Source organism: Denticeps clupeoides, chromosome 8 (genome assembly GCF_900700375.1).
Source record: "Denticeps clupeoides chromosome 8, fDenClu1.1, whole genome shotgun sequence".
Lineage (NCBI taxonomy): Eukaryota > Metazoa > Chordata > Actinopteri > Clupeiformes > Denticipitidae > Denticeps > Denticeps clupeoides.
The window spans coordinates 21,083,853-21,099,561 of record NC_041714.1 but is presented as its reverse complement, the minus strand read 5'-3'; the positions used below and the strand labels follow the sequence as shown (position 1 = coordinate 21,099,561).

At 44.1% G+C, this 15,709-nt stretch overlaps 1 protein-coding gene across 2 annotated transcripts in view; it reads left to right on the top strand.

Annotated features, from left to right (window-relative positions):
• LOC114795769 (stromal membrane-associated protein 1-like) overlaps positions 1-15,709 on the top strand; it is a 34,779-nt gene that overhangs the window by 9,495 nt on the left and 9,575 nt on the right. For both annotated transcript variants that reach the window (XM_028989394.1, XM_028989395.1), the window contains exons 2-3: positions 11,224-11,357; positions 12,206-12,291. In XM_028989394.1, coding sequence (XP_028845227.1) covers positions 11,224-11,357; positions 12,206-12,291 — 220 coding nt within the window. The remainder of the gene's footprint in view (positions 1-11,223; positions 11,358-12,205; positions 12,292-15,709) is intronic.

Genomic DNA, 15,709 nt, shown 5'->3' with positions numbered 1-15,709 from the left:
ATGTAACCTCGGGCCGAAGTGAGTTTACTGTTGCATATTGTTCCTTTTGGCCCCTTTGAAGTCATGATTGTTGGTGTTTATTGAAAAGGGAATATATAAATAGGTGTAATCTATCTGCAGCCACTGTTTACAGGATCAGTTTCTTTTCTGTGTTTAGGGGTGGGTCAGCGATTGCCTGGATTGCATTCTTTTAATGTTAATAGATTATACATTCAGTATGGTGACCTGCTTGATTCAGATAGTCACAGTTCGTTTGAATAGAACCATATTATAATCTGCATTACATTAATCTGAACTGATGATTTTGTAGTTGGTCTGTAAATAGAAAAAAAATTCGGATCGATATAGTTCATAACAAATAAACTGCTTTAGCACCTGCAGTCTCAGATGAGCATTTGCGTGTTTTGGGGAAATTCTTTCGGCTTTAGAGTAACCATGCTCAGCCCTAAACAGTGTCGTTGTGAAGTGATTAATTCACGGTGCAGAGTTGTCATGATATCAAATTTCCCATGGTGGAAAATGTCGTTTCGGAAAATGCCAACGGAATCTGAAATGTTTTTCTGCCTTCTGTCCTGTGCAGGTGTGTGAGAGAGAGAGAGAGAGGGAGTTGTGCTTGTCACAGTCTTGGCACACTGTGGGTCTAATTTCATGCTGTGCCACTTTCCTCTCTGAGACCGTGCTTCTGTCACTCCACCGGTCATCTCTGTGTGTGTGTGTGTGTGTGTGTGTGTGTGTGTGTGTGTGTGTGTGTGTGTGTATGGCGTTTGTGTTTGGATCTTGTCTGAACACCTTTCTCACTTTTTGAAGTCTCTGCAAGTGTCTTTTTAGTTATTTTAACTCTATACATCTATATGTAAAACTTGCTGCTCTGGGTGCTGTCTCTGTTGTGGTAACCGGGTCCAAATGGCTTTTTGCATGTTAAAGGTTGCCGACCCCGGGTCTAGGCAGTCACGGCACCCTCTTCTCAGCATGTCTTAATAATCTCTATACAAAACAGGGGTTTTGGGTCTTGTGTGTGTGAGAGAGAGAGAGAGCTTTACTGGATCTCCTGAAGCGTGATAGATGATGCGTCGAGTGGTACGCAGAGCGAGCCCCACGGCAAACAGCTCACAGACGCAGGCAGTGTGTCCAAGGGTGGTAGTAGCCTAGCGGGTAACACACTTGCCTATGAACCAGAAGACCCGGGTTCAAATCCCACTGACTACCATTGTGTCCCTGAGCAAGACACTTTTAACCCTGAGTGTCTCCAGGGGGGGACTGTCCCCGTAACTACTGACTGTAAGTCGCTCTGGATAAGGGCATCTGGTAAATGCCATAAATTTAAGTCCAAGCCGCTTATTAGGTGCTGGTGTTGAGTGTTTATTTGCAGTAATGGATTGTTTTGTCATCAGCATCCAGCATCAACTTGTCCACATGATTGTGTTCATCCTTGGATCTGTGTAACAGTAGCACAGTAGCAGGGTGGTAGTAGCCCAGTGGTTAACACACTCGCCTATGAACCAGAAGACCCAGGTTCAAATCCCACTGACTACCATTGTCCCCCTGAGCAAGACACTTAACCCTAAGTTGCTCCAGGGGGGGGACTGTCCCTGTAACTACTGATTGTAAGTCGCTCTGGATAAGGGCGTCTGCCAAATGCCTTAAATGTACAAATGTTAAATGTACATTTCAAATATCCATCCTTGAAGTTCACTCCTGCCACTGGCTGTGCATGTGGTGTGCTTCTCCACCAGGGGGCGTATGAGTGCAATTCAGCTCAAAGCCATAGTCCACCCTGTTGCTTCGGTGTGCTGTGAGGTCCTAATATATCTAATCCAGTGCATTTGATGAACTGACATGATTAGTTTAACCATCAATGCAAGGTGAGGCTTCTGATCTTGAAAGGCTCAGACTTTCATCATGGTGCTTGTCCTTAGACACTAAATGCATTTATATTATTACTATTATGATTATGACATTTACATTACATTTACAGCATTTATCAGACGCCCTTATCCAGAGCGACTTACAATCAGTAGTTACAAGGACAGTGTCTTGCTCAGGGACACAATGGTAGTAAGTGGGATTCGAACCTGAGAACAAATGCAATATGACTATTCACATAATCCCAGGGGTCAGTGGTGGCCTGACTGGTAAGGAAGCAGGCATTTACTGTTCACTTTTGTAAAACACTTACATGTAAATAATATGTGCATTTCATACAATCACAATATTACATTCTTCCATTTGTAAAATAAAAGTGCTTCACACTTGAAATCAACATAAAAACCTGGAATACAAAACAAGCGTCCACTTGTGTAATGAAATCAACATAAAATATTAATAAAATCACATTCTCAATCCGCTGATTTGTTCACAGAACTACAGAGTTTGAGTGGAACCAGTCGGGCAAGTGGTCCATATTCGACACAGACGGGCTCTTCGCCATAGCTGACCTTGAGTCTACATTGTCTGCGAACCTGTAGTGGGCTGGCGCGCCCAGAAACGTGAAATTCTATTTAATTTTTTTTATATTTTCGCATCTTGGAAATCAAAGGGCCCTACATAGGCCTATTTAGACACTATGAGTATTTACCCGGCAGATTTGGATCCACCAGCGCAAGTGGAAATTAATAGACATGTAGGGTAGTAACTATTTCATAAGAGATGCCCATAACCCGACCGTTTGAGCAGCTCAAAAAAACGGTACAATTTTAACGTAACAATTCCCTGCAAATTATTTTTGGTCCCAAATAGTGACTTGCCATTATTGATTTAAAATGGTACGAAGGTGACAGTGGTGTAGTCATGCATGGGTAATAGTGCCACCTGCAGGTTTTGTAGAACAGTAGTGACTTTACATGAAAGGTGGTATTATTATTATTTTAATTGCGAAAAACCAAAAAAATGCAAATTTTGCCTGTCACAAAAAACTCTATGGACTGCGTACCTAATCAAAACGGACAACGTAGAACACTCTATGCATCACCATGAGGGAGTAATTTTTTCTTTTGAATGAGGGTGGCCTTGGACCGACTGCTTTTAATAAAAATTCCTGTTAACCTGACAATGAATAATCAGAAATCAGTGTTGTGTGAGTAAGGTGAATTTGTAATTTTCCAGGATAAAATGGCATTCCCAATAAGTCAGAATATTGCAGTTGCTTGTTCCAATCCCGGTGCATACCCAGATCAATGCTTCAAAAAAAAAAAAAAAAAGTGCCATTTAATTGAACAACATGTTTAATTAAAATAGTACAAGCATTTACATTGTTAAATTGATTTAATCAGCGATTCTGCTCCTGGAATAATCAGCTTAAGCTATAAAGAGCTCCACACAGTACAGGGTGACTTTCTGTTGTTAATGCTGCGCAGTCACTGCAATTGTTTGGTCTTGAACTTATGAGATTATGAAATTTGCATCGTCTGTTCGCTTGATACCGGCCTGCTCGGCCTTTCGTGACCTTTACCATTCCTGTTGTCCCCTCCTGTCTCATTGCGCTGCTATTTGTGATCATGGTGCCGTAATCAGCTTAAACACTTCACCGCAGTGCATTATTAATTCAGGGGAATAGTTCGTGGTAAACCAGCATGCATGCAAATGACTGGGGAAGAAGGGGCTGCGAAGGACTGGGATTCGGCAGAAGGCGGTTTTGTGCCTGAGGTGCAGACGCGCGACCCATACCAATGTCCGTCTGGCCTGCGGCGCACCGGGGCGCCTGAGGAGCGGAGCGCTGCCTAATGAGGTTTTAATGGAATGTCAGGCGGTGCAGGGGGCAGCTGCATGGGGTCCTGAGACACAGTGGGTGAAGGCTGTTGGACCTTTTCAGGGCCAAACGATCAGCCAGCGCTCGGCATTTGAAGTGTGTGGCCTTGTCACCGACCCCAGCAACCGCAAAAAACAAACTCTCTCTCTCTCTCTCTCTCTCTCTTACACACCAGGGATGTTGAAATGAATCTCATAATCAATGCATCGTGATGCAGACATGGGCAATTCTGCATTCATGCAGTGCAGAACATAATAGTTTTTTTTTTTTTTTTTTTTTGAAAAATAATTGTTTTGGGGCAACCCTTTGGGCCAACACAAAGCGGGAATAATGGAAAAGTGTGTGCGTGTCAAGAGATCTACAATACAGCATTATCGTCTTACCGGGAATTTAGAAAACCGTTTTTTTTTGTGTGTGTGTGAAAGTGAAGTGATTTTGTTACATGTGATGCACAGCACACGGTGCACACAGTGAAATTTGTCCTCTGCATTTAACCCATCACACTGAGTGAGCAGTGGGCAGCCATGACTGTGTGTGGGGACGGTGCTTTGCTCAGTGGCCCTGAGTGGCACCTTGCTGGATCAGGATTCGAACCGGCAACCTTCTGATTACGGGGCCACTTCCTTAACCGCTAGGCCACTGGACGGAACAGCGCATTGCCTCTTTGGGGGGGGGGGTCTGTGTTCAGTCCACGCATTCCTGACGCCATTGATGTCTGAACCGGCCGTTTTTCTGCCGTTTGTGGCATTTAGGTGAGTGCGGACTGAATTGCTACAATTAGCAGAAAACTGTCGGCATTCACATTTACAGCATTTACCAGACGCCCTTATCCAGAGGGACTTACAATCAGTAGTTACAGGGACTGTCCCCCACCTGGAGACACTCAGGGTTAAGTGTCCTCCTCAGGGACACAATGGTAGTAAGTGGGGTTTGAACCTGGGTCTTCTGGTTCATAGGCGAGTGTGTTACCCGCTAGGCTACTACAAAGTGAGACATTAGCTCTTTCATTTGAAAACATTGTGTGAAGTAATGTTATTCACTTTTAATTGAATGGAATTGCATGACCAGTGAAAGTTCTCACACACACACACACACACACACACACACACACACACTCTCTTTCTCTCTCGCACACGCAGTTCTCAGTTTTGGCTGGGAGCTGCGTTTTATGCTCCCTTTGAAGTTTACACCGTCTCCTCCGGCCCCCTGTCCCCTTTGCCATCACGCCCCAGTCCACACACCGACTTGGCAGCCCCGACTGGGGGAGAATTGAGGGCAGACGTGGCACCGTCACCATGGTAACTTGGTACAGCAGTGGTGACTGATGGGACCAGGAGAAAGGACACTATTGTTTATTCTGACACATGCCCTTTTGTAGCCTTGGCGAAATGACACCCGCGGCATCGCTGGACCACCGAGCTTGTGCCGCAGACGCCGTTTGAGTCGGGTTGCGGGCGCGTGTAAGAATTGCGTGCTACTTCTGAAACTGTGTTCGCAAGTATGTGCTTCATAATGTACAGTTCAGTGTGCAACAGGACAAACCAGTGAAAGCAAAACCACTGCTTCTCCCCGCTGGAAGCAGCTTTATTAACGTAACCCTGCTATGTCGATCAAATATTGATTTGTTCATTAAAATTAAACTCTTTGCGGTGGAGGCAGCTTCCAGAGCAACAATATACTAATGTTCTCCATATGTAGATTTTTGCTTGCAGGAGAACATGCATTGCTTCAGAGTAGAGAGACCAACGCATCAGTTCTTGTAAAGTGAAAGTGATGGACTGCAGCACGATGAAATGTCCCCTACATTTAACCTTTTTACATATGTATGTTTGCAGATACTTAAAACAAGGTTTCCTCCTGCGATGTAAAATGTTTTCTAATTTAAAGGCAAATTATCATGCTCAGTTTATATATGTTATATTGAATAGTGCATCTGGCTTAATTAAAATATTCATGCAACGCACCACAATTTAACTCTTTGGTACTGACTACCATATTATAATCAGCACTCATGTAGATTTTGGACGAGTGACGTGGTCCCCATCTTGGTCATTTCAGTTGCATATATTGGTATTGCATAAACATTTATTTTACTGAACGTTATTTTATTATACACACACACACACACACATAAGCAAGCACAAAAAAAACAATCTCACTCTGAGAGACTCACCTTAACCTGTTTGTCAAGACGGGCTGGCATATTTGTGGGTGACTTCTGAAGGACTGCAGGTTTTCAGAGACAGAGCCTCTTATCAGCTGCTCCAGCTGTGTGTGTGTGTGTGTGTGTGTGTGTTTGTGTGTGTGTGTGATATATACTATCATAAATACTTTCACCCTCATCTACCCTCAGCTACAGTGGTAATTCCATTGAAATATGCGTTGTTATTTTTTTTTCCCCCCACACATGCCGTACTGTTTTATCTTATGTTGCTACTGGGATGGTAACAAGACGTCATAAAGTCCAAATGAAACGAGTCAACTCGAATTGGAAGATAGTTGCACGTCTGAAAGCGCAAACGCTGCTTGATCAGATGGATGCAGATCGCAGGCCGTTGCACATGGTAAAAAAAATGGTGTGATTAAAGATCCCGCTGAGCTGAATGAAGAGCTCTCTTCTTTCCCTTCCTGGGTGTCGTGTGTTTCGCGGACTGCAGAGTAGCTGCAGAGAATAAAATCCGTTTCTAGTCATTTAATTTGATATCACTTAGAAGTGCGGTTCTTAAGTTAAACTAACCTTAAAAATCTACTTATTCTTTATCATTAAATGTTTGCATTGTATGTTGAATGGCATAATGCATGACATGCAAAACCATCTCTGAGGAAGATTACTGTGTGTTTACATTATTAATATACATTTAGCAGATTATCCTGTATTGTTAATGTGTTGAGGGGGTTTCAGTGTGTCCCACACAGTCTGTCGTCTGCCCGCAGCTCTCAGGTTTTAAATACAGATGCAAACCAGATGGAATTTTTATCTAAGAATCAGATTTACTTGTTCAGTTTTTTAAAAAATGCAGAACACGCCGCATAAGTACGGGCACAGAGTGTCCCGGATGGCAAAAGCCGTGGTGCTGAGCCTGGCCGACTGGGGCAGGAAGGAGCTGGGTGTCAGGCTTTTAACGGAATGGTGCTTCGGCTGAGTGCAGCATCAGCACCGGCGCTTTATGCTGTGCAGTGATTTCTACAAATAACCTCAGAAAACACAGACGGCGCCGTAGCAAGGCTGTAAGTTGCAGCCATTTTCTTATATACATATACATATACATATATACATATATATATATATATATATATATATATATATATATATATATATTTTTTTTTTTTTGCCATATCCATAAAGATATTGGCTAACTAGTTCAGAGTATAAATAATTCTTACATAACACTGTGTGGCAGTGGTGGTATAGCGGGTAAGGAAGCGGACCCGTAATCTGAAGGTTGCCGGTTCGAATTCCCGAGCAACCAAGGTCCCACTGAGCGGGCGTCTGTCATGGCTGCCCACTGCTCACCAAGGGTGATGGTTAAAAGCAGAGGACACGCTTCGTTATGTCACAGGGTGCTGTCCTGTAGTGTTTCACACTAGACAATCGCTTCTCCAAGTTTGGCCTCTTTTATTTATTTATTTATTTGTAATAATTTTTATTCTCTAAAAAATTACTTTTAATATTAATGATAATATAGTGTATTGTGAATAGATAATAATTAGGCAATACATGTGCAGTAGTGGTTTCTGTGAAACGGCCCCAAAAAAATGTATTTCCACTGCATTCAGCCGTGCCAAAAAAAGACCTGCTGAGATAATTTCAGTGTTCCTCTGAAAGTGAGCGTGTTGAAGAGCACCAGGCTGGAGATCATTCTGTCTGTCAGGAACATCTCCTGAAGATTGTTCAGCTGCAAGACCGGGGCGCCACCAGTGCAGAGCTTGCTCAGGAATGGCGGCATGCAGGTGTTCGTGCATCTGCACACACAGTTAGGCGAAGGCTTCTGCAGGACCGCCTGGCGTCAAGAAGGGCAGCAAAGTGAGGAAAACCCCACAATTTCTAACAAACTCAAAGCACTCGTTACGAAGGAATAGATCGCCATCTGTCAGAATTTGGCCCAGAAGTTGATTGACAGCATGCCGGGACTCTTTGACTTGAACACCGAGCACAACTCCAGTCAGCGGTAAATTAACCCTCCTTAATTGTGGCAGTGAAATACTTACCTTTAGGTGCTGTCAAGTGCTGTGCACGCTCTAGCTGGGTTTTTTTTTTTTTTTTTTTTAATTATTGCGGTAATAAATCTCCATGGGCCGGGTCACACCAGGTCCCCTTTTGGACCCCTGACAGGGCCGCGGCTGGTGCAGCGAGGCGGATAATGGAGTGGGTGGTGGGCTGAAAAGGCGTTTTTTTTTTTTTTTTTTTTTTTTTTTTTTTTTTTTTTTGCACGCAGCCCCTTGTCCTTATCGGGCTGTTGTCTTCGCGTCTCCCGCTCTTGTTCCATGGCGGAGAGGGGGAAAAGAAAAAAAAAAAAAACGAGAGATCCATTAATATCCCGGCTAATCATGCGGCGCCGTGCATGAGTTATGAGTGTGGGGGTGAAGGAGGGGTGGAACTGCACGGAACTGGCCGGTGGTGACCTAGCGGTTAAGGAAGCGGCCATGTAATCGGAAGGTTGCCGATTCAAATCCCGATCCCCACACACTGCTCCCCGGGCGCCTGTCGTGGCTGCTAGGGGTGTTGAAATGAATCGTATAAATGATGCATCGCGATGCTGACGTGGACTATATTGCATCGATGCAGTGCAGAGCATAATCGATTATCATAATGATGTTGCTTGGTGATTTTCTGTTGCTGAATCTCGTTAAAAAGTAGTGCAGGTAGTGACTGTGGCGTTCCGTGTCTGAGTTTTACGCTGCGTGGCGACCATGACGTATTTTTGCAGGCGACCAAGAGAATCCAAGCGGGGGTGTCTTCTTTCTGCCACTTCGAAACAGACACACAAAGCGGGAATGGAGGAAAAGCTGATCTTTCTCAGAGTGTTCAGAGATCTACAACACAACAATATCATCTTACCGGGATTTACAAAAACACTCATATTTTTCGAGCGGTGAGCATTCAGTTGAAAATTAATTGGTAGTAGCCTAGTGGGTAACATACTCGCCTATGAACCAGAATACCCGGGTTCAAGTCCCGCTTACTACCATTGTGTCCCTGAGCAAGACACTTAACCCTAAGTTGTTCCAGGGGGGTCTGTCCCTGTAACTACTGATTGTAAGTCGCTCTGGATAAGGGAGTCTGATAAATGCTGTAAATATAAATGTAATTCTGTAATGAATACTATTTGGAACTAAGGTGTCAGAATAATTTGGACATTACACGTACCAAATATTACTGCTTTTATGTAATACAAAATGAAATAATACAAGGACCACAGGGACAAGGACCAGAGAGCTTGGACCAGTCTACTCGGTTCCTCTGCTTGGTGGAGATGTTGATCTGCATCAGGACCGGGGCAGACGATTAACTCCGCCCACAACATAGTGCCGTGTGCATTTAAAGGAGAACTAGCGGTATATATAACTGTTACAAGGTGAGTGCAGACGTAACAAGTTTTTCTGCTCTGGAGCAAATCCGAGCGTCCACACAGACGAACGAGACCTTAATATCATGTGACCATGTAGAAAATGGCTGGGATGCATCGATTTCGAGGCACTGCTAATCGTAATCGAATCGTGAGACCAGTGAAGGTTCACACCTGTAATGGCTGCCCACTGCTCACCAAGGGTGACTGGTTAAATGCAGAGGACACATTTCACTGTGTGCACCGTGTGCTGTGCTGCAGTGTCTCACAATGACAATCTTTTGAAACCTTGTGCTTGTTTAGGCTAAAACCCTATGACGTCTGTTGGTTCTGTTGCCATTTACGGATGTGACCAGTTTAATTTAAGGAAGTACGTTGGTTCATATGGCAAAGGGAAGCTGGACCCACGCTCAGGTCCATGGGGGTGACTCCATATTGACAGGGTGCCATCCATCACGTTGTCATAGCTGTGAAATGAAGGACATTGGGGTGTCATATATTCACTTTGAAATTGATTTCCATAATTAAAGTTATTTGGAGTAATTTTCTCTCATTCACTGCTTAGTCCTTCTCAGGGTTATGGCTGCAGGACCAGCCACTCATACACTGTAGGCCAGACACACACACACACACACACACACACACACACACACACACACACACTACATGAACAATTTAGAGCCGCCAGAGTACAGCAACTCCGGGAGTAAACTAGAAAATATGGAGCAAACCCGCACACATCCATGTAAATGCACTCGCGGTAAACATTCTAGCGCTTTTTGTTTGAAGACAACGTCAGTGTATTTATCATGTATGTCAACATATTAGGGCTGTCAAAATTAATGTTAATCACTTACATTTATTTATCGGAGTTTATTTCCTGTCTGGGGTCTGATGTCAGACACGTTGTGGAGCTTATATAAGATGGTCCCTCCAGAAGGATTGAAGACAGTCGGGTTTTTGGGCAGATTTTCATCTTTAGCGTATTCAGCCCTTTTTTTTAAAAACGAAAAAGTTGCCTGGTAGAGCCATTGAGAATTTGCATCCAATTATTTGCTATTTATTGAAAAGTAAGGGTGCAGGCAAAAAAAAGGACCATCTGAACCTCTTTACCCCACCGTCATACTTTTAAATGTGCATTATTGCAAGCTTTAGTCTTGGGAACTTTATTGCAATTAATTAATTGACCACCTTTAAACACATGTAATATATTAATGTAAAAAATATATGTATCGTAATTTGTTTTTTAATTACATGCTAGGTGAATAAATGACAGTTTAGGAAATCTTATGTGCCAGAGTCTCTCCGGCAGTGTTGAGGAGGTCGAGTCGGGAGCGGAACTCTGAAAGTGCGGCGCGAGGGAGGGGGAGGGGCCAGGCCGGCGCCCGTCTCTCAGAATTAGGCCCGACCCTAAATGGCTGACGGGTGTAGATAAAGCGAGCGGGAGCGGCCGCGCGGCGCAAATCCATTTCCCGGCCTGCACTGTGATTTATAACCGGCCAGCGCCGGGCTGTCGGGGGGTTTCTCCTCCTCCGTCCCTTCCGTGCCCCCGGTATCTGGGCGCTCGCTATCGACCGGTGTCGGGAGCCGCTGCATTCGGGGCCTTTAAGCAGCGCTGAGGGATGATCTTGGTCCACTTTTTTTTCTGGAAAACGCCTTTGCACGGAACCCGTTTGTAAAGGAGGAAAAGGCAGCCAGGTTTTCTTGGGTAATTGGATGTGGCGGGAACAGCCGTCTCATTATTCAAGGATGTTTGTCAACCCAACCGAATCCAAATATACGAGGGTTGTGGGATCGTTCATCTGCAGCATTTAAGGACGCACAATTAACGTGAAGTGCAGAGGATTGGCAGGTTCTTCCCGTTTTTTTTTTTTTTTATTCATCTTGTCTCTTGTCCCTGTCTTCCTGCAGGTCCACGATGGGCGTCCTGGAACCTGGGGGTATTTATCTGCATACGGTGTGCCGGAATCCACCGGAACCTGGGCGTGCACATATCCCGTGTCAAATCTGTCAACCTGGACCAATGGACCCCAGAGCAGATCCAGGTAACAACTCGTAATCCCCTCGTAATCCCAGTCACAATAATATGAATTACACCGCTGTACCCCGCACCATACGTACTTGCAACATGAACACTCCACGTACCTCCAGTGAAGGACAAAGGGTAACCAGGCTGTCTAGAATATTACTTTCTGGCCAGATAGTATGACCCCTGCCATGATCTGACAATGCTTTAGTGATTCTCTGCTTGAGGTGGAACAGTCAATTTTATCATGTTGGTGAGACGTTGCCGCATGCACACCCCAAGCACGAAATCGCTTTCCTGGTGTTGGTCTTCCATCTTTTGATCCTCCGTGAAGCGGCGAGGGCGTTGAGAGAAAGCCGTGTGATCGTCCTGCCCTAAACAAACATCCATATTTCCATTCAGCACAACCATCAACGTGGGCTGTAGCCCATGCGTTGACGTAGGAAAAAGATGGATAGACAGATCGATAGATTCCTTTTATTGTGACTATACAAGTACAGCAAGAAACCAGCAAGATATCTAAAAGATAAATAAAATATAATAATGATATCGTTGGTCAAGGTTTTTAGGCACTTGTTTTTTTTTTTTTTTTTTTCTTACCCACTCCAGCAGATCCTTGCTGGATGCTAATTGGTCGTTTAATGGATACTTCATTTTTGATGGTGAAATATTTTTTTTCCTTCCTATTATTTTGTCTTTTGACCGATTGATCTGATTATGCTCTTTGGGGGTCTCCGTTTTAAACTGCCATCTGCTTTTTGCAGATGCTCGTGAAACCTGCCTTTTTCTTTTAATGTCCTTTTACAACTAGATTTTAGTAAATAATTCTGCACTAATCTCTTGTCTGTCTGTCTCCCCGTCCTCTAGAGCGTGCAGGACATGGGCAACACCAAGGCCAGAGCTTTGTATGAAGCTCATCTGCCAGACAACTTCAGACGGCCGCAGACAGATCAGTATCCTTTCCCAAGCGTCGAGTGGGCGTTTTATTCGTAGTAGTCTCTCTCTCTCTCTGTGTTTCACTTGATCTTAAGTTATGTTGTTCACTTATTTTTCTGAGCCGTATACGATTCATGGATGTTTGTGCTTACAGTGGCTCAGATAGTGGTTACCGTATCTGTTTTTTTTTGTGGAAGTGCAGAACGACCTTCATTCTCTTTTGCTGGGGAACTGAGTGAAATGGTGGGATTTCCTCACTGGCCGGTTGCTGCATTAGATCAATTTTAATGGGCTGTTTTAATGCTTTTTTTTTTTTTGGTGCAGAGTGCTAAACGGCAGGAGATTAACGGCACAGAGCCCTGTCTGTTTTTGGCGGCCGGTTGATAAGAGTGGCTAAACTGTGAATCCCACCGCGCTCCTCGAAAACGGTAATGATGGCGGTGTGTCGACGCCCTGCCCGTAATTTCTGCGTCTGTAACTGGAGTCGTCACTCGCTACCAGCGCATGATGACTGCACTTGGAGGAGAGCATATCTACATGATCACAGCCGACAGGGTTGATTCGGGATTTCCACTGATGTTGCAACTGGAATTAATGCTTCGGTTTTTGTACTCCTTATGCCGAACGTGCTAGACCACCATTCTTCCAGTCATAGCTTTCCCGGAACCAGACAGCGGAGCTGAAAACAACAGGCCCGAATTTGGCCTTTTGGTTCAGGTTCAAACGTGAGTGTGCCGGCCTTCTCGGTTTCAAGACACGGTCCTTAAGTTATACAAATTAGGATTTCAAGTATGACGCCAGGCACTGTACCACAGGACCACACATGGTTTTGATCTGATGCATTGGTTTAATATATTATTATATCCATGATTCCAAGCATACAGAGACTCTGGATCAGCCATGACATCATTTTAAGGTTTAACTGGCCATTTTCAGATCGAACACATGCAATAGTCTGTTGCACCAACCATTAATATAGTTTTTTCCCCCAAAACATCTGTAGTTGTCATCTATTCTATGCCAAAAATGTATTTTCCACATTAAGGAAACCCACAAAGCAATGCACAGTGCCATACTGCGTTAACGGTTCAGTTTCCTATACAAGTCCTCGACCGAAGGGATGTTTTCTTAATACAAGATCAGGAAACCGGCCCACTGACTGACCCTCTCTCTCTCTGAATTAAATAATGCATGTTCTACACAATACTGTAGTGCCCCTTACAATGCTGGTTACCGCTTTAGGGACAGGTCTTTGAGTTCCCGGCTCTCGTGCACAGAACCTGTTAAAAAATACAAAGTGGCGGCTTCTTTACAGGTGGGGATTTTGCCCGAGCAGTGTTCTGATCCTCCCCGTTCCCTCTGAACTCCTTCACACTCAACCCCTCTGTCTTTGTACATCTAATTGGTGGTGTGAGTTGGCTGAGCCTATTCCATATTCTGCTCTTTGGAGCCTTCTCACAGCCTAATTGAATTTCCTTGGCATGGCGCTCTTATCTCTGCTCCAGCGTGTGTGCTTATGGAAATTAGGTCGTTTGTATGCTGACCGCTCTGGTGCGATATTCCGAACCGTCAAAATGGATTAAATTCGGATCGCGGAGGTGAGTTGGGCGCACCTGCTGGCTCTGATGGAATTGGTTTTATCGGATGTGTAGGTTTTCCGGTAAGAATGTTCCGTGTCCGTCGGCGCAGCATGTTCCCTGGTTACGCTACGAGGACTGACACCGCATTGACGTCCTTAATGTTTTTCTCAGACTAATGGGCCGGGCGGTTTTCACCCCTAATTCTTGTCTCTCTGCACCTGTCACTCGTTCTTTCTTTCCTCTCTCTCTTGCCAGCCGTCTTTCCAGGTGTAACCCACCGGCCATCTTTCCACTCTGTAACCCGCTTCTCTCGTTTCATACGTTTTTCTGTCTGTTTCGCCAGACACCTTACAAAAATAATATATTAAATCAATGCATCAGATCAAAATTGTGGAGAACAGCAGAAATGATTAAGATGCTCTATTAAGGGACTGTTCACAGGATACATGGAAAATGCTGTATTAAAAATTAGAGAATCTTGGAGAATTTATTTATTTTTTATTTTTTTAAAAGATTTGTATTGTTTTCGTTTTGTGTTTTTGGCTAATTGGTTTCTTGTCACATGGTGCTGTGTGCACTTGTTTAAAAACATACATTTATGTTTATGTATTTATCTGTATGGCATTTTGGTGTTTTTTTTTTTTTTTCTTTTCTTTTAATAAAATTTGAATTTAATTGCCTGGAAACAACGTAGCTCATTCAGTTATTGATTAGTTTGGTGCGTTGTTACGTACATTTTAGTTGAATACTTCTTGACCGTGTTAAAACGGCACAAGTTAGGATGTGTGCTTGACCAGTCAGAGCATTTTAGTAACTAGTTTTGTAATCTATTATGAACTTGGTACCAACATTGTGCCGCTGTGCTTTGCTTTAGGAGTCTGTTTCACATTTCATGGATCATATATTTAAGGAATATATATATATATATATGTATGTATATGTATGTATGTATGTATATGTATGTATGTATGTATATGTATGTATGTATGTATATGTATGTATGTATGTATATGTGTATGTATGTATGTATGTGTGTGTGTGTGTGTGTGTGTGTGGGTCTTTTTTTTCCACTGTCTTCCTCCCATGTGTGCTTGTCACCCTCAGGCACATCGTATTCTGACCTATTCGCCACAGGATCCTGAATCACCTTCCCATTCCCTGTCTTCTTTACCATGACTCTGAGCTGACCTTCTGTCCATTTGCCCCTCTCCTCTTTGGCCCAGTCTGGCTGGTGGAGATGTGCGCCTCCTACTCTCTCCTCGATCTCCCCCTCACTATGCATTTTTCACAAGATGTACAATTGTGTTTTGATCAAAGTTTCATGAAGGCACAAATCTAATAAAGCCGCAGGATCTTGGCCCCTCAGCACGACACCTGAGGTGTAGCCCGTGCCGAGCTGGAAGTTTGTTCCGGTGGCGGGGGCAGAGGAAGGATCGCCGCAGGATTTGGGGATTTAATTTTTTTTTGTTGTTTCTGCAGCCATGGACTGTTTTTTCAGCTCATCACCGATTTCTGTGTCGGGCCCTTGGTCAGCTTTAGTAAGCCAGGGACTTTGCACTGGTGTGTGTGTGTGTGTGTGTTTTGAGGATGGATTAAAAAGAGCGAGCGCTGTTGGCTTAATGATCTGTTCTGGCTGCCTCCTCTCAAATCTCTGCTCAGCTCCCCTCTACCTGCTGGGGTTAGACTGTAACGAATTTAAGGTGCCAATTAAATTAAATGTCACCATGGCAACTGCAGCTCAGAAGACTGCTGCCTCAGGCTGGTTGATGTGTTGTCGGGTTTTGTCCACTCTTTGTGATTGGCGGGGGTGTTTTGTTCCTCCAGACCGCGGTCACCAGGACCATCTGACCTCTTC